Source organism: Idiotropiscis lumnitzeri, chromosome 2 (genome assembly GCF_059441095.1).
Source record: "Idiotropiscis lumnitzeri isolate Australia: NSW breed Sydney's pygmy pipehorse chromosome 2, RoL_Ilum_1.0, whole genome shotgun sequence".
Classification (NCBI taxonomy): Eukaryota; Metazoa; Chordata; class Actinopteri; order Syngnathiformes; family Syngnathidae; genus Idiotropiscis; species Idiotropiscis lumnitzeri.
This window is the reverse complement of record NC_142392.1, coordinates 25,683,613-25,703,614: the sequence shown is the minus strand read 5'-3', so window position 1 is coordinate 25,703,614 and position 20,002 is coordinate 25,683,613. Positions and strand designations below refer to the sequence as shown.

Sequence of the window (20,002 nt, the reverse complement as noted above, 5' to 3'; positions counted from 1 at the left end):
TGGACATTCTCGCTGAGGGGTTTGGCGGACCGCTCCTCGCAAGTGACAAAGACAATCTTGGCTGGTTGATTCAGTTGTACAGTCAGAAGGCTTGTCCAGTTGTTTTGCAGAAACTTCTCTGACAGTTCCCAAATACGAACTTGAAAAACGTATTCAACTTAACTGCCGTTGAGAGAAACTGAGACGATTTGCGTTTCTCTGTCTGGTTCTTTTTATCGTTCAACTTCTAGTTCAGTTTTTCACCTTTTTACACAGCATAATGAAGGCCAGTTGAGCAAGTGGAACAAGTGATTTTATTGATGATTGTGGAAGGCAACGATTTCATAAGCACCATTTCTTCTCACACCTTTTCCATTAAGTACGATTAAAAAGACAACTGAAAAGCATAATGTTAAAAAATGTTGTTCCAGGCAAAGGCAATCATATTCATAATGTTTGATGTAAACACCAAAACAAATCATCACTCAGACACATTGCTTCTTCTGACACTGATCACATTGGCTTAGTGTCAATAAAAGAGGTTTGCAAAATTAAATTTATATTTTATTCAAAATCACATTTACATCTTACCACAAAGAGTCGGTTCTTTCATTTTTTTAATCTTCAAGGATCGCTGCAATTCTCACCAGCACAATCGTGTCTCTCAGCACTACGTTTAGTGAAGAATTTTTTAGCGCAAACGCTGCAACTGAATGGCTTGTCTCCACTGTGCGTTCTTGTGTGGCTTGTTAACTGTGAATTTTGAGAGAAACTCTTGCCACAAACTGAGCAGGAAAAAGGTTTTACTACAGCGTGCTTTCTTGTGTGGCTTGTTAAACTTGACTTTATAGAAAAGCTTTCGCCACAAACTGAGCAGGAAAAAGGTTTTTCACCACTGTGTGTTCTTGTGTGGATTGTTAACGTTGACTTACGGAGGAAGCTTTTGCCACAAACTGAGCAGGTAAAAGGTTTTTCTCCAGTGTGTGTTCTTCTATGTTTTGTTAAATTTGACTTTTGTGAGAAACTCTTGCCACAAACTAAGCAGGAAAAAGGCTTTTCTCCACTGTGCGTTCTTGTGTGATATTTTAAAGTTGACTTTACAGAAAAGCTTTTGCCACAAACTGAGCAGGAAAAAGGTTTTTCTCCTGTGTGTGTTCTTCTATGTTTTGTTAAATTTGACTTTTGAGAGAAACTCTTGCCACAAACTGAGCAGGAAAAAGGCTTTTCTCCACTGTGTGTTCTTGTGTGTCTTGTTACCTGAGACTTCTCAGAGAAGAATTTTCCACAAACCGAGCAAGCAAAAGGTGTTTCACCACTGTGTGTTTTTGTGTGACATGTTAAAATTGACTTTCGAGAGAAACGCTTGTCACAAACTGAGCAGGAAAAAGGTTTTTCTCCAGTGTGTGTTCTTCTATGTTTTGTTAAATTTGACTTTTGTGAGAAACTCTTGCCACAAACTAAGCAGGAAAAAGGCTTTTCTCCACTGTGCGTTCTTGTGTGATATGTTAAAGTTGACTTTACAGAAAAGCTTTTGCCACAAACTGAGCAGGAAAAAGGTTTTTCTCCAGAGTGTGTTCTTCTATGTTTTGTTAAATTAGACTTCCGAGAGAAGCTTTTGCCACAAACTGAGCAGGAAAAAGGCTTTTCTCCACTGTGCGTTCTTGTGTGATATTTTAAAGTTGACTTTACAGAAAAGCTTTTGCCACAAACTGAGCAGGAAAAAGGTTTTTCTCCAGTGTGTGTTCTTATATGTTTTGTTAAATTTGACTTTTGAGAGAAACTCTTGCCACAAACTGAGCAGGAAAAAGGCTTTTCTCCACTGTGTGTTCTTGTGTGTCTTGTTACCTGAGACTTCTCAGAGAAGAATTTTCCACAAACCGAGCAAGCAAAAGGTGTTTCACCACTGTGTGTTTTTGTGTGACATGTTAAAATTGACTTTCGAGAGAAACGCTTGTCACAAACTGAGAAGGAAAAAGGGTTTTCTCCAGTGTGTGTTCTTGTGTGCCTTTTTACATTTGATTTATTAACAAAACTCATGCCACAAACTGAGCAGGAAAAAGGTTTTTCTCCACTGTGAGTTCTTGTGTGGCTTGTTAAATGTGACTTTACAGAAAAGCTTTTGCCACAAATTGAGCAGGAAAAAGGTTTTTCTCCACTATGTGTTCTTATGTGCTGTTTTAAAGAGAATTTTGAAGTTAATGATTTCCCACAGTGAGAACATACCCAACTGTCAGTGTGACATGCCCTTTCACCTTTGGCTTGCCCATCATCAGCATCATCATCATTCGTATCATTATCATCATGAGCGTCTGATAATGTGTCCTCATTATGTGCTTGTGATGGCGCCCAGTGGTCTTCGTCATCTTCTGTTGTCACGTGATGACTTGAACTGCTGCTTGTAGGCTCCGCCCCTCTGTTGTCCTCACTGTCATCCTTGTTTTCATCTTCAGTCTTTATAGGGACAACGTTCAGTGGTGACTTGTTGATCTCCTCTTCTTCCTCCTCCTTTTTGATGTGAGTCCAGTCTGGCTTCTCTTTCACAGAACAGAGATCATATTCACTGACGTCTGCAGGACACAGAAAGACAAATTTGGTTTGGTCAAGTTAAAGCTCATGCGGCGACTTTGTCCTATTTTCTACAGTGCTACCTTGACTTGAGCCTGCTGCACACGGATTAATGCGTGCGACCCCGATTTGGACCGGACCATGGGGACATTTCACAAAATTACGTCCTACGATGTCAGCCTCCCGTTCGCCGCACAGCAGTGATCAACGAGCATTTAAAAAGGAAGCATGTTGCGGCTGATGCCCTATTCCATTCCTGACATAGTCACAGACGTTACTGGAAGCGAGCTGAAGTTAGCACACACAGGCTATTGTGTGCGTCTGATGGAACACCTGTTGTGGGACCCTAACTTACTAATGGGGGCCACTGGGGGCCATCGCAACATAATGTCATTGATAGAATAGAAATCCTTCAAGTAAAATATGTTGACAAGTATTTCTTTTTGCATTAAGAGATAGAACTAAATGCTCCTGGGCTTGTTGGGAGAACGTGTGACGTTCTCCCTTTTTAAGCCCATAGTTAGAAAAAGATGCAGATGCATTCCTTGCAGCATGCGCTTGTTCACTGATGAGATCCGTGCAACCCTGGATGGATGCATTAAATGTATTTTAAATGTTTGGATGAGGTGAAACTACGCACATGTGCACAAAACTGTGCAGGGCCACCCGAGGTTCATTGACTCTCACACGACCAAGCCAGTACAAAGTTCATAAATAAGACCAATATGTACTTGATTTTTAAAAAAAACTGAATATTTTGTGTTTTATCCACTAAAATTGACTACCCGCCATTGATGTTTTCGCCGCAGTGTGCACATTTTTTAGAGTCAGGCAGAATTCCTTCCGTAAGGAATTGTTTGAACAAGATATGTCAGAGTTTTTGTCAAAAACGAGACAAGCCTGTACAAATGAATCACCCGGCCAAGATTGTCTTTGTCACTTGCAAGGAGCAGTCCGCCAAAGAGAAAAGCTTTCCCGCTCCTGTGCGGCGTTTTATTTAAGCACAGCAAAGCATTTTGAATATGCAAACTCATAAATAATGGAAAAACATGAACACTTTGACTTCATCACACCTGTCCACACGCTTCCTGTTGTTCGAACGGTTTCAGCTTACAAGACATGTTTGGGTCACACTTCTGTTCAATGCGAGCTAAACGGTTTCCTGTCAAACACGGTTCAAGACGTTCATCTGTTTTTGTGGCTTCCTGCTAAACTGCCAGCATAGACACAACTCTGTTACCACTGAACTCACGTTTTCTTGTTTAAGAGGTCCATGTTTTTGTGACCTTCTATTAACCTGTAAGCATAGTTTTGAAACTTGAGGTGTCAGGTTGAAATGCCCTGAGGCCTTTGGGAGAGCTTAATTTGCTGCTGACTGAAATAGCTTCCTGCACCAGATAAAGGTGACTGACACCAGGGAAAAAGCAGGCATTGTTGTTCATTTTTACAGCCGTCTTGCTTCCTTCAGCTCTGTGTACCCTCTCTCTGCTAGCCCCCCCCCCAATATTAAAAGATAAAACGGCAATAACCTTGAACGCATTTCCCCAAACAACTTAATGTTGTGATGCATATTTTTAACGATAGAAAGTCGTTCTTTACAAAGCAAATGAGAGTAAAACGTATACAAACCTGCTTTGTGTGGCACAACACGAGGCTGGTTGCAAACTTCGCCCAGCAGTTGAAGATGTTGCTCGTTCTCTTCTTTTATTCCACAAAATTCCTCTTTGTACTTGGGTGTCGTTCTTGCACACATTTTCAAACGTCAATCTCAACAAATCCGCACTTGACCTCTGCTTGGCGATAACTCGTGAGCTTCTCTTTGTTCGACGAGACGAATGAAAGATGGCGTCGTTTTTTTTCCTTCGAGAAAATGGCAGTCTGTTCGTCACGAAAGCGGAAGAACAGGACACACCCCTCTGTGATATGATTGGCTGTTGGCTCTGTGGAGCACTGTCACCAACTCACCGACAGATGTCGCCATTTGCGATGCAAATCATCCTTATCTTCTTTTAAACATAGAGAAAAACCTAAGATGCACATGACCAAACATTTTAGTTCCCAAATATGAACTTGAGAGATGTATTGAATTTTACTTTTGTTGCTGGTTTTGTTTTCACATCTGACACCATGTTGTTGGTTGGATAGTATTCCAAATGTATTTCTCTATTATTAACAGTTGACATGATAAAGTGATACTTTATGTCAACATATTTGCCTTTTTACAGGGTTTTTCGCCAGCGACGTGGTTGTGAATTTTAAATTAAAATACGTCACTGTTTTATTCTCTAAATGTTAGAGTCTTAAAAAATGATTTCAGTGTTTATAACAACTAACTTAAATATTTCATCATTCGTTTCAGTAGTCATCAATCTACGGTGATTATTTATTTCAAGATTCATTGAACTGTTTTAGTAATAATTTAGTATTCAATGTTTAATCATGACATTATTTACTTTTTCATTTGTGTCACTATTTTGTTCAATCTTAATATTATGGACAATTATTTAGCAAGTAAGGTTTTTGTTATTTATTGTGGCCACCTGCTTTTGAAGAAAGTGCCTTTAGATTCTTGTACGAGAGGATTCTTTGCGAAGCCAAAACAACACGACCTTGACTGATAAGTAGGCTCAACGCAGAAAAAGTATCTTTTTGTTTTAAGATTACACAGTTACTGTCAAATAAATCTTCATCGTCCTGTGTGCATCAGTATCTTCCCACGCACTTCTCCCACTGAGATCACTCTGCAGACTGACTCAAAAGACAATTTATTTTCCAGACTATCTCATTGATCTTCCCTTACTGCTGAAAATTCCACAACAATCTGGGGTCAGACGCGGGATTGTTGAAGATCCGCCGGTGAAATTCAGGGACGCTGGCAGGTGACCTCCAGGGTTCAATTAAGACAGCAGCAGCAACGAACTGCGTGATGCGGATCATCTCCTCCGTGGTGACAAATAAACGTTGACTCCAGTCACCATCAAGTTGCCAACTCCTGACATACCAAAACCTTTGAGAGAAACTGAGACTATTTGCGTTTCTCTTTTTGTTCTTTTTATAGTTCAACTTTGAGTTCAGTTTTTCACCTTTTCACACAGCGTAATGAAGGCCAGTTGAGCAAGTGGAACAAGTGATTTTATTGATGATTGTGGAAGATACCGATTTCATAAGAACAGTTTCTTCTCACACCTTTTCCATTAAATATGATTAAAAAGACAACTGAAAAGCATAACGTAACAAATGTTGTTCCAGGCAAAGGCAATTCATTTTATTTACATCTCGATGTAAAATCACAAAAAAAATCATCATCACTCAGACACATTGGTTATTCTGGCACTGATCACATTGGCTTAATGTCAATAAAAAAGCTTTGCAAAATTCAATATATCATATTTTATTCAAAATCACATTTACATCTAACCACAAAGAGTCAGTTCCTTCAGTTTTTTTTGTCCTTTTTTTTAAGCTTCAAGGATCGCTGCTATTCTCGTAGGGCTGGACGATAAACCGAAACTTTACTGTTACCGAAATTTAATACAATCATTTTGCCCATGTCGGAAAATTCAGTGTTTAAAAAAAAAAAAGAAAAGTCTTTTTAGTCATGTGACTCCACCCAGCTGAACGAGAAAGAAAACTGACGACGCGGTCGGTCGTTGCTGGCGATTCAAATCCAGAAGCGGCTGACACGCGAAGTAACGTTAGTTGAAGTTGTTCCAGTTGTGCTTGTCCCGAAAAGAAATTCGACATCTGTCGTTTGGAAATGTTTTGGGTTCCATAAAGACGATGTTTGAGCAAAAGAACACGAACTACAAAGTGCGTCGAAAGCAACAGAAACAGCGCGTCCAACCTTTTCTTTTTCACCACCCACAACACAACCATGCTGTTGACTTGGAGCTTGTGCTAAAAGTTCAAAGTGAGAAGCAAGGTTGGACAAGTGACAACAGCCCATAACGGAGGCGACACCATACGAGAGAACGTCTCAGAGGTGGACGCGATAGCCGAGCACATAGCTCTAAAGATAGAGCTCCTCTAGTTACAGTGGAGCGCACAGGATTTAAACGCCTCATGAAAGTAGCCGACGAGAGGTACGAAAATATTTGTCGCAAACCGTACTTCCCGATATGGACAACATCGGGACGGGAGCAGAGACATGTCAAGCATTTTGCATCCACATCCGACTGGTGGTCGGGTCACAACATGGATCCCTGTTTGAGCCTGAATGTGCATTACATAGATGACAAGTGACGACTGCGCACCAGGGTAATCGAGACGGCACATTTTCCTGATGAAGCACATGCGTTTATTTGGCATTGGCATTCCATTGACATTTTTTTCCATTCTAATGAGCATTTTGTTTACGGGCGACTAGCTCCTTTGCACATGGCATTATTTATATTGTTTTCAACATACCTTTACATAAATCTAGGCGTTTGCAAATGGCATGATAGCATCTCGGCACAATCGATTTGCAGAAAAAGATTTTGTGAGAGTTACCCTTTTTCTCCTGTTCTTTGTGACATTGTTCAAATCATGCAAAGCAAGATATTTGGAATGTTTATACAAATGGTTTTTGTACTATTATTTTTCATTGAAAGTAATGTGTACCAGTTGGTTAAAAAAAAAAAAACAGTTAATATGCATTTCCTGCATTTATTTTGATTTTGGGGGGAATTTATCGTGCATCGATCATTACCAAGGTGAAATTGCTCAATTTATCGCAATATTGATTTTAGGTCATATCGCCCAGCCCTATATTCTCACCATCACAATCGTGTCTCGCAGCATGCTGTTTAGTGGCGAATTTTTTAGCACAAACGCTGCAACTGAATGGCTTGTCTCTATTGTGTGTTCTTGTGTGGCTTTGTAAATGTGACTTTTCAGAGAAGCATTTTCCACAAACTGAGCAGGAAAAAGGTTTTTCTCCACTGTGTGTTCTTGTGTGATTTCTTAAATAAGACTTTTGAGAGAAGCATTTTCCACAAAATGAGCAGGAAAAAGGTTTTTCTCCACTGTGAGTTCTTGTGTGCCTTGTTAAAGTTGACTTATGAGAGAAGCTTCTGCCACAAACTGAGCAGGAAAAAGATTTTTCCCCACTGTGTGTTCTTGTGTGGCTTGTTAAATGAGCCTTTTGGGAGAAGCTTTTACCACAAACTAAGCAAGAAGGAGGTTCTGCAGTGTGTGTTCTTGTATGTTCTGTGAATCGGGACTTTAGAGAAAATCTTTTACCACAAACTGAGCAAGAAAAAGGTTTTTCTCCACTATGTGTTGTTGCGTGTTTTCTTAAATTAGACTTTCCAGAGAAGCTTTTGCCACAAACTGAGCAGGAAAAGGGTTTTTCTCCAGTGTGTGTTCTTGTGTGTTCTGTTAAATTTCCCCTTTCAGAGAAGCATTTTCCACAAACTGAGCAGGAAAAAGGTTTTTCTCCAGTGTGTGTTCTTGTGTGGATTGTAAACGTTGACTTATGCAGGAAGCTTTTGCCACAAACCGAGCAAGAAAACTGTTTTTCACCACTGTGTGTTTTTCTGTGCCCTTTTAAAGACAGCTTTGAAGTGAATGAGTCAGTGTGACATGCCCTTTCACCTTGAGCTTTCCCATCATCATCATCATCATCATCATCATCGTCATGAGCGTCTGATAATGTGTCCTCATTATGTGCTTGTGATGGCCCCCAGTGGTCTTCATCACCTTCTGTTGTCACGTGATGACTTGAGCTGCTGCTTGTCGGCTCCGCCCCTTTGTTGTCCTCACTCTCATCCTTGTTTACATCTTCGGTCTTTGTTGGGACAACTTTCACTGGTGACTTGTTGATCTCCTCCTCCTCTTCCTCCTTTTTGATGTGAGTCAAGTCTGGCTCCTCTTTCACAGAACGGAGATCATTTTGTCTGACGTCTGCAGGACACAAAAAGACAAACATACATTTGGTTTGGTCAAGTCAAACCTCGTGCATCGACTTTGTCTTTTTTTGTTTCTACCGTGCTACCTTGACTTGTGCCTGCCGCATTAATGTTGTGATGCATGCAATGCGTGTGACCCCGATTTGGACCAGACCATGGGGGCATTTCACAAAATTACGGCCAACGATGTAAACCTCCCTTTCCTAGCAGCACAACAGTGATAAACGAGCATTTAAAAAGGAAGCACGTTGCGGCTGAGGCCCGATTTCATTCCTGACATAGTCACAGACGTTTCTGGAAGCGAACTGAAGTTAGCACACACAGGCTATTGTGTGCGTCTGATGGAACACCTGTTGTGGGACCCTAACATATTGATGGGGCCACTGGGGGCCATCGCAACATAATGTCATTGATAGAATAGAAATCCTTCAAGCGAAATATGTTTCCAAGTATTTCATTTTGCATTTATGGATAGTTTCATCGTAGGTACTTTTTGCTTTCATTATAATCTGTATCCCTCAAAGAATTAAAGGGGCCCTGGCATCATAGTCGCTATTTATAGCATGATTTACGTTTGTTTTTTTTTTGCCCAAAATGACATTTAGCCTGCTAGTACGTTCCAACATTCTCCTTTTTACTTTTTCATAAAATTTCTGTTTCTAAATACATTTTAAAACAAAATTACGTGTGAAGAATCAAAATCCCTACACATAAATTAAGCAACAACACTTTCATGTTGACATATTTGAATAATGACTGTATATTTTAAAGTTATCCAATATGTATTAAAATTAGACTAAGATACACCATAATATTATTAGAGTTCACTGAATTATTTTGTAACTGCAATGATGCTTAACAACCATAGGGTGTCAGTAATGAGTAACAAAGTAACACAACACCTCCCATTGTTCCGTCATCATTTTCATTTGCATAAATTATCAAGAACTTTGAGTTGTGGGGGAGATGCAAACCTCCTGGGCCACAGGAACTTTATTATCAGGAACTAAATGTTCCTGGGCTTGTTGGTAGAAAAGGGGGTTGTGACGGTATCCCTTTTTAAGCTCATAGATAAGATAAGATAAGATTCCCTTTATTAGTCCCACAATGGGGAAATTCGAGATTCGAACCAAGGCCTCCTGGGGAGACTGGGACCGAAACGCGGCGCCTTAGACCACTCGGCCATCCTGGCAGTAAGCCAAAGATGCAGATGCATTCCTTGCAGCATGCGCTTGTTCACTGATTAGATCCGTGCAACCTTGGATGGATGCATTCAATGTATTTTAAATGTTTGGATGAGGTGAAACTATGCACACGTGCACAAAACTGTGCAGGGCCACCCGAGGTTCATTGACTCTCACCCGACCAAGCCAGTACAAAGTTCATAAATAAATAAGACCAATACGTACTTGATTTAAAAAAAAAAACTTAATATTTTGTGTTTTATCCACTAAAATTGATCAACCGCCATTGATGTTTTCGCCGCAGTGTGCACATTTTGTAAGTTAGGCAGAATTCCTTCCGTAAGGAATTGCTTGAACAAGATATAAAAACCAGAAAATTGAAAATGTAAAATAATCAGTTCAAATTTTATTTAAAAAAAACATGGAGTTTACCCCCCACTATTGGTTATTCTTTGGCATTTATTTTCTGCACTGATTTTATTTGGAATAAACAAATGTTTAGCAAACCGACAAGCAATATTTAAAAATAAAACGGCAATAACCTTGAACGCATTTCCCCAAACAACTTAATGTTGTGATGCATATTTTTAACGATAGAAAGTCGTTCTTTACAAAGCAAATGAGAGTAAGACGTGTACAAACCTGCTTTGAGTGGCACAACACGAGGCTGGTTGCAAACTTCGTCCAGCAGTTGAAAATGTTGCTCGTTCTCTTCTTTTATTCCACAAAGTTCTTCTTTATACTTGGGTGTCGTTCTTTCACACATTTTCAAATGATAATTCCAAAAAATCCGCACTTGATCTCTGCTTGGCGATGTCCCTCTTTTCGTTAGCGGCTAGCAAGCTAACAAGCTAAGCTAACTACGCCGAAAATCATCAACGCGCGAAGATGAGGTTATCGGGACACAAAGACTTAATGTATTATGTCGTAGTCCTTTAGAGTAGCACTGGACATCCGATGAGAAAATTACAGTCAGTTCCACACTAAATCAGAAGAATTTAGCGGTGTTTGTTTTTATTTCGGCGTGGACGGGTTGGTGCGTGTGGTCGAAGTCCTTTTTTTTTTTTTAACTTTATTGAACACTTTGAATAGACAGTACTACAGTATCACAAGATCAGTTCAGGTATTGAACGAACATATACATTTTTCATCCTTAAATAGAATTCACAACAAAGGATAATGAATGTAGAAAAAAAATTATATTATAAAATAAAAATTCACAGTAAAACAGGAACAATGTCTCTGGATATGTAATTAAGGCTTTTAAAGGAAAAAGGCACTCAAAAATGTCAATATCTTGTTGCTTTTCTTGTTGTTAATTAATTTAATCGAATTAAATATGGATTTCAACTCTATCAGGAAAGGCATAAATCTGGGAGAGGATCTTGAGAATTTCTGTTTGTGGATAAAAAAAAATTTGCATCAACAATGATTAAATTAATTAAGTATGCAAAATTGTTATCGTTTGGGTTACTATAATCGCAAACAATATCCTTCAGATTAAGAACACAGGGGGTTTCAGATGGTTTAAAGAAATGAAACGTTAAATCAGCCCAAAATTGCTTTGTGATCATACAGTCAAAGAATAAATGAGATATTGTTTCAGTTTCATTCCCACAGAAAGAGCAAATATTGCTAATATCAATAAATTTGGAAATTAAGGAATTAACCGGATATATATTATGTAAGATATTAAAATGTATCACCTTGGCTTTATTAGTAACACAGTGGTCGAAGTCCTTCGGAAGCTGCGCGCTTTCTAATGACGTCATGCTTTAAGCACGTATTTTTCAAATATATTTCTTTGCCTCTGTGTTTGTTTTTTAACACTGGCTGGTCTATTTTAATATATATTTTATATAATATTTTAATTCGGTTGATTAAAAAAAACTAAATTAACGCCACATTGGCGCGTCAGCTCTGACGTCACTTCCGCCTATGCCCCGAGAAGCCGCTGCTGGAACAGCAGTGGGACGTTCAAGTTTCTCCTACCGAACTTGCAACAATGCTGTGGTTCAATTGGGCTGCAAGATTGTATGAATATAATGTCTGCATATACTAGCAGTGCTTCTCAAATATTTCACGCCCGCCCCTACCAAGAAAAAAAAGATTCGCGCCACCCCACCACCATTTTTTTCTGTCTTTTTATATTGATGTTAGATTGTCAATAAAATATCCCTTAACTAAGCTAAATTGACAAGAAATACAATTTTGAGAACGATTATCGCAAGCATCTCGAAACTCAGTACTCTGTTGTCCAAATATTGATGAGATGATAAATATTTACGAATATTTGTTTATGTTAAAAAAACGTTATTAACATTAACAAACCAATGTTACCTTCCGGATCAGGTATGCGTCAGCCTTTTCAGCTCCTAACCGTGGTGAGGGCGAACTGACAGGAACCAGCGTGGGAAACATAGACGACGATCACTTCGCTTAGCACAACGGGGTTTATTTTGTGATCATTCATTCTCTCATCTGTCATACAAGCAAGCACACATCCGGGTCCTTCCTCCCGCCTCCCAATGCGCGTCACATGCCACCTTGCTGTCCCAGGCTGAGCCTGTAACACTACCCCCACTCTGGATGATGATTAAACCCTTAACATCACTCCAGGACAATACTACAATGCTTCATCCACACTACAACCGCCCCACAACGCGTCATGCAAAAAGACCCCTAAGCAACATTTTTTTTTATCGAAAAGTGCAAAACGCAATATAAAAAAATAATTAAACAAATAACACACTACAATTTACTGGAACTCTTTTGGTTTACAACATTGCATTAACAATCTGGAACTTTTTTTTCTTTTTTTTTTTTAACACGAACACTGAGGAGGGCAGCGATCCGCCTACACCCTACCTCAGGCAACTTCAGCAATTAGTGATGGACCCAGTCACCAAAGTATGTTGGGGGTCTGCGGGCCCTCCGAGGCATCTGCACAGGTGCAGAAGAAGAGCGATGAGTCGCAGCCTGATTGCTGGGCGAGAATACAGCCCCCATATCATCCAATTGAGGAGGAACACCACGTGTAGAAGGGGGACCGCTGTCCTCTGCTGCAGGCAATGATGAGTCGGGGCGGCCTGAAGTAGCCTCTACCGGAACAGGATCCTCTGCCTCCGATGGTGTGTCCAATAGGTCGAGGGGGCCGACTTCAGGAACAGATGAGTCAGAGTCAAGAGGAGGGGACTGTACCTCCATTGGAGCCCAGGAGTCGGCATCCTGATGTGCCCAATTGTTGTCCAGCGTTGTTCGGGCGTGGTAAGGCTTCAACTTGTCGTGGTGAACCACCTTGGCGCCGGACCGTGGACTTCTTTTTATCCTGTAGACAAGGTCATCCAAAACACCCACAACAAAGTAGGGGCCCTCATAAGCAGGTAAGAACTTCTTGACTCTATTCTTCACTCTTTTGGTCCCTTTGACCAGGTGCCACACTGCATCCCCAATTTTGTACAGTGCTTGGCAAATGTTCTTATCATACTGCCTCTTAGCTCGTTCACTTGACCTTCCGAGCACGTCACGGGCTAGTTGGTGGGAAAGCTCCAATCGCTCCCTGAGCTGCATGACATACTCGGGTGGAGTGTTATCAACGTTGTCTGGGGGCGGACCGACTACCAAGTCAATTGGTTCAGTTATTTCACGCCCAAAGATCACCATATTCGGGGTTAGTCCAGTAGAGCTGTGTCTGGTAGATCGGTACGCCATCACTGCATATGGAATCATCAAATCCCAGTCCCAGTGGCAGCGCTCTGCAGTGGTGGCCAGGATCTTCTGCAAGGTGGCGTTGAAACGCTCCACCTGGCCGTCCGACTGGGGGTGGAATGACGTAGTGCGGGTCTTCTCAATTCCCAACAGTTCACACATTCTTTGAAAAACTGCTGACTCAAAATTGGTGCCCTGGTCACTGTGCAGGCTGTGCGGAGCGCCGTACCTACACACCCACTCAGTTACAATCTTTTCAGCGATCGTTGATGCACGTTCATCTGGGACCGGATAGGCCTCCACCCACTTACTGAAATAGTCCTGTACGACCAATATGTATCGGTTATGTCTCTCCGTCTCGTTCATCGGTCCCATCAAGTCAACTGCTACTCTCTCCATGGGTGAACCCACCCGCACGGTTCCCATAGCTGCTCGAGGCGTTTTCTTTGGCCGTGCCTTAGCAGCGCAGCTCGTGCAAGTGCGGCACCACAGGGTAACATCATCCTTCATATTGTACCAATAGAACCTAGTCTGGAGTCTGGTCAGAGTCCTCTCCACCCCAAAATGACCTCCCACTGGGCCATCGTGCATCTGCTCCATGAGGGCATTTCGGAAAGTGCGTGGTAACAATGTCTGAGAGTGGAACTCCTTCCCATCGGGAGAGTAATACTTCCTCATCACAGCCCCATCTTTCAGATATAGTCTCTTCCATTGTGTCCAGTATGCTTTGGTGGCTGGGCTATGCTGAGCTATGTCAGTCCAAGGTGGCCGACTATCCCCCCCATCTAGCCACATCTTTAACGGGGCAATGTCTGCGTCTGCACTTTGTGCGTCGACTAATTGTTCTGGGGTCCAACCGCTGAACAGGTCGGCAGGGGACTGCTCGCTCACGCGGTGGACACTCGGGCAAGATTCAATCTGATCATTCACGCGCGGGGGATTCGGCATCGGGATCATGCTTGCTTCAGGGGTTGACATAATTCTATTGTCCTCAACTACCCCCACTAGGGAATGCGGTGCATGTACCCCACCACCTGTGGTACCCGCCGGACTGCCGTGGATCGCATTACTCCGCCATCGATCACCCGACGCAGGCTCCTGCACCGCACACGGGCAAGAAGAACGACATGGCCTTCTAGAGAGTGCATCCGCATTTTGATGGTTCTTGCCCGGTCGGTGGAGCACTTGAAAATCATATTCGGCTAATTTCTCTAACCACCGCGCGAGTTGGCCTTCTGGCTCTCGTAATCGAGTTAACCATCGTAAACTACTGTGATCCGTGCGAACCTTGAATGGCCTTCCAAGCAAATACTGCCTGAAATGGCTCGTGAACTCGACGACAGCCAAAAGTTCGCGTCTTGTAGTGCAATAGTTTCTCTCGGTGACGGACAACCTCCTACTGCCATAAGCCAGAACCCTCTCTGCCCCGCCCTGCACTTGGGAGAGGACCGCCCCGATACCCGCATCGCTAGCATCAGTGTCTAGGAACATTTCACCACCGTCGAGGGGGTACCCTAATATAGGCGCGGAGGTCAACCGCCCCTTTAGTTCCTCAAACGCTCTTTGACACTCATTAGTCCAATTGAATCGCGCATATTTCTTGGTTAACTCGTGAAGTGGTCTAGCTATGGTGGCAAAATTTTCCACAAAACGCCTGTAGTAGGAAGCCAATCCAACAAACTGGCGCACCTCCGAGATGTTTTCCGGCGGGGGCCATTCTACTACCTTTTGAATCTTTCGGGGGTCAGTGGCAACGCCCTCGGCCGACACTACATGACCCAGGTAAGCCACTTTCTCCCGGAAAAGACAACATTTGGAGGGTTTCAATTTAAGATTGGCCTGACGCAGCCGGCCAAAAACTTGATTCAACCGCTCCAGCATTTCAGTACAGTCTTTACCGAGAACGATGATGTCATCGAGGTAAACTAAACACGTCTCCCACTGCAATCCGACCAACACTCGGTCCATCAACCTTTGAAATGTAGCCGGTGCATTGCAGAGACCGAACGGCATCACGTTCCACTCAAATAGACCCTTGCGGGTGCAAAACGCGGCGGCCTTACGGGCCCGCGCAGTCATTTCCACCTGCCAGTATCCAGAAGTTAAATCTAGGGTGCTAAAGTATTTGGCTGTGGACAAGGTGTCCAGGGTGTCCTGGATACGTGGCAGAGGATATGCGTCCTTAATAGTACGTTCGTTCAGAGGCCTATAGTCCACGCACATTCTTGGGGTCTCATCCTTCTTTTTAACCATTACAATTGGTGCAGCCCAACTACTGTTGCTGGGTTGAGCCGCCCCAACAGCTAAACTCTGCTGTAATTGCTGGTCGGCAGCAGCCTGTTTTTCACTCGACATTCTGCGCGGAGGTTGCTTTATAGGGGGACCCGGCGTGGTTAAAATGTCATGTTGAACTAGTTTGGTACGACCTAAATCATTCGGACCCGTGGAGAAAACGTCTCCGTGAGACTGTAACAAATGTGCCAACCTAAGACGGTCTGACACACCGAGGTTGACACAGCTCTCAGAGTACAATGCTTGTAAGTGGCCGGGCACTATTGGAAATGTATGGTTAGAAGATTCAGATTGTGCCACTAGCGGCTGTGGTCCACCCTTCTCCAATACCTCGGCCGGCTGCAGTACCCCAACCACCGCCCCTCTCTTTAGAGTGAGTGGCTCCGCGCCTAGGTTGAGAACTCGAATGGGGACAATCGCGGAGTTGCGCGGCCGGACGACTGCACGAGCCACTAGAACCTTATGCTTCTCAACAAAACCTTTGGTTGGGGTCATCATCATATCACCCGCTCCTACATGGCGACGGCCAATTACTCCCGGAACCACATACTCGCAGTCGGACGCGAGCACTGTGGTGCGGGCTACTCGAACAATGTAGGTCAGGACTTTGCGGTTCGGATTACAGCGGGGCACGCTCTCACCAAAAAGAATAGCTTCTTGACGGCCATAATTTAGCTGTGCCTCAGCTTGCCGAAGGAAAGGATGCCCGAGGATAGCTTCGGTACCATCTGTGGTGTTAGCCACAACAAAATTTACGCAAACCGCCTTCGTACCAACATTCACGGGCAGGTCTGTTTCGCCCAGGACAGCTACGCCACCCGGACCGATGCCCTGCAAAACCTGGGCACTGGAGGGCTGCATCTGAGGTTTGCATTCGGGAGAGATAGTGTTATAGAGGCGAAGCGGCAGCACATTTCTCCGAGCGCCCGAATCCAAGATAGCACACAATTTTATCCCGTGAATTTCTATTGAAACACTCATCTCGTCCTCGGTGTCTTTTACGCGGCTAACTATCGTAACAGAATCAGGTGATGGGGTCACACCAAAACTTGGGGAAGTGTTTTTGGGCTGGCGGGGCGAAGAGCAATTTTTCCGTATGTGTCCTACACCACCACAGTTGTGACACACAACCCTCCCACGGTTCCCCTTCACACTTTCCCCTTTTACAAGCTGCAAGTTGGGAGTTTCTGGCACCCCCTCTAGCTGGACAAAAGAACGGCCGGCCACCCCCACTGCTCCCTGACCTACCGCCAAGGAAGGGTCCTCCGGTGCCATTGCCGCTCTGATGCGTCGCTCCGCTGTGACTTGTGAACTTGGTTGCCTTTGCTGAGTGACAGCTCGGGCAGCCCTTCTGGTGGTCTCGTATCGGTGGGCTATGCCATAAGCCCTGCACAGTGTGCTCGGCTGCTCCTCCAGAAGTTTTTGCACCAAGTCAGCATCCGCGAAGGCGTTGGTGAAGATCTCCACACTTATTGCCTCCTGCTCCAGCTCCGTGCGGGCAGCATATGCGATGGACACTTTCTCATAGATGTCATCTCGGAGGCTTTGAAGTGTCTCATCCGGATGTCTGCGTCTCCGCCGCAATTCAACAGCAACGGCGGCAGCATGCTCCGAACGCGGACCATAGGCGATTTCAACTTCATCAACTATTTGTTGGTAATTCCATCTGGAAGACCTTGGGTTTTTGTGGACAATGGCGCCGGCTGCACCTGTCAGGCTGAACCTCAGCTGGACAGCCATTGTTTTCTCAGACCAATGATTTGCTTGGGCACAGCTTTCAAACTGGTGGAGGAAGTCTCTCCAGGATCCCGTGCCATCAAAATGGCCTGGTCGTAGCGTAGGTATGCGCTCCCTTTGGTCGAAATACTCCTCATCATCATCACCAAGATGGCGGCCGTCATCGTATAAAGTCATTGAGCGGTGTAGTGAAACGTTAGCACTCCTCCCTTTGGAAAGGTCACGTTCACAGTAAGAAGGCAGCGAATTGCTTCTATGCATGAAAGGGTTACCACCATTAAAGAAAGCATGGGCTTGTTCACTTTCACGACAGCTACAGTTTATTTGAAAGCAGGCGTTACTGTGGTCGCCAGCATTACTTTTCTTCCCACATGAACGGCGCATAGGCGACGTGGCACGGCTCTTACCACGCGTATAAATTCCCTCCACTGCCTCCGCGGGCTCAGCTTTTGGCGCCCGCCAATCGTTTGTTGATGTTACGAATGGGTTGGATGACGATGAATATGGCGGGGTAAGCAGCCATTCCCCTACGGCGGGTGGCGCCGCTCCGAACGGCGTACTACAGGCGAATCGTTGGTTTGTGCCGCTGGCGCCGACACGATCGTCGTCGGCGGTGGTCCCAACAGTCCCAATTATGTCCATCAGGAATGGATTAGTAGGAGAGAATGTGTGCCGAACATGGCCGCTCCCCGTAGTTTCCCCGCTGCAGTCGCGCGCTGACATCTTCCACGTCTTTTTCCGCGCTCGTTAAGTTTGATCCCGGACGAGCCCCCAATGTTACCTTCCGGATCAGGTATGCGTCAGCCTTTTCAGCTCCTAACCGTGGTGAGGGCGAACTGACAGGAACCAGCGTGGGAAACATAGACGACGATCACTTCGCTTAGCACAACGGGGTTTATTTTGTGATCATTCATTCTCTCATCTGTCATACAAGCAAGCACACATCCGGGTCCTTCCTCCCGCCTCCCAATGCACGTCACATGCCACCTTGCTGTCCCAGGCTGAGCCTGTAACACCAAACACAGTTATTAATACGTACAAAATAGAGAAAAGACAAAAAGAAGAGCAAGGGCGATTTTAAACAAAAATTCTACATAAATTACAAAGCAACAGCTTTCGTATGTATACGCGACATTTTTATTTTTTTTTAATTTATGGTTACTATGTGGCAGTCGGAATGAACACACACGTCTGACTGGAAACTGGCATTTATTTGAAGACTAGCAACAAGAGAATAATGCACAATCATAAATTTGCACCAAAAACATTTTCATGAACACGCCCCCAAGCACTATGCCTGCTGGGTGAGAGGCATAGTCCTAATGTCTGCCACACAGAGGACAGCAGGGCCGCCGCCACGCATCACTACTTCAAGTTTAAGAGCCATACTCACCGTCTTGAGGTTGCGGGTGTCATGATCATCGGACTGGTCGGCAGCCATTTCTGAAAAATTAACCCCGAGCTGGACTGGACATACAATCGCACGTGATAAACAATCAGCTACAGGGTTACATTTACCAGCCACGTGCCCAATGTCTGTCGTAAACTCAGAAATGGCCGCTCAGTGCTGTTGCTGGCGGGCCGACCATGATTCAGTGACCTTCGACATTGCCAATGTAAGTGGCTTATGAGCCACATAAGCCTTGAAACGGCATCCTTCAAGAAGGAAACGAAAGTGGCGCGTCACAAGGTACAATAACAACAACTTTCGGTCAAAAACGCTATACATATATATATATTTGTAAATTGATGTTAGATTGTCAATAAAATATCCCTTAACTAAGCTAAATTCATAAGAAATATGATTTTGAGAACTACTATTGTGAGGATCTCGAAACTCAGTACTCTGTTGTGCAATTATTGGTGAGATGATAAATATTTACTCATACGTTTTTTTGTAAAAAAAAAAAAAAACATTATTCACATTAGCAAACCAAACACAGTTATTAATACGTACATAATATAGAAATGACAAGAAGAAGAGCGAGGGGGATTTTAAACAAAAATTCTTTGTAAATAACATTAAGCAACAGCTTTAGTATGTTTACGATACGTTTTTTAAAATAATTTTATGGTTACTTTACGTTTTTTTAATGGTTACTGTAATGTTCCGTCTTCTATCTTAAGAAGTCACGCAGGTAACGTGATGCTGCAAGCTTGTGTCTCTTTATTTATTGACTTGCATTCTCGTCTATGTGCAGACACACTTGTTTGTCTGGTAACCAAAACACACGTCAGGCAATACTGCCAACTAGTGGCCAATGATATAACTGCTATCATTACATCTCCCTTTCAAACGTTAAACAATGCCTATGCCTTTTTTTATTATTATTATTGTTTATTATTATTATTATTTTGTTTTTTTATCAATTATTTTCACTTCTTAACAATATCTATCCATTTTTTTATGACAACGAGCAGCTCTACAACAATTTTAGCAACAATAACACAACATTAAACATTTTCAATCAGCCTGTCCGGTTGTCGTCTAACTCTTGTTGATCTTCGAAGAGGTTCAGTAATCCCAGAAATTGCTGGTGGTTGAGGTCTGTGCTCCTTCAATGTATCCACCTGCTTTTCAGCCTCAGCCGCATCAGAAGATTTCTTCCAGTCCTCGGGAACCTTCAGAAGACTCCTGTTCCTCCT

The 20,002-nt window shown here is 43.3% G+C and overlaps 1 protein-coding gene across 1 annotated transcript in view; it reads right to left on the bottom strand.

Annotated features, from left to right (window-relative positions):
- Positions 1 to 373: 373 nt before the first annotated feature.
- Positions 374 to 20,002, bottom strand: part of LOC148342096 (uncharacterized) — a 146,793-nt gene continuing 127,164 nt past the window's right edge. The window contains exon 2 of the mRNA XM_088286582.1: positions 374 to 2,546. Coding sequence (XP_088142708.1) covers positions 604 to 2,546 — 1,943 coding nt within the window. The 3' untranslated portion in view covers positions 374 to 603. The remainder of the gene's footprint in view (positions 2,547 to 20,002) is intronic.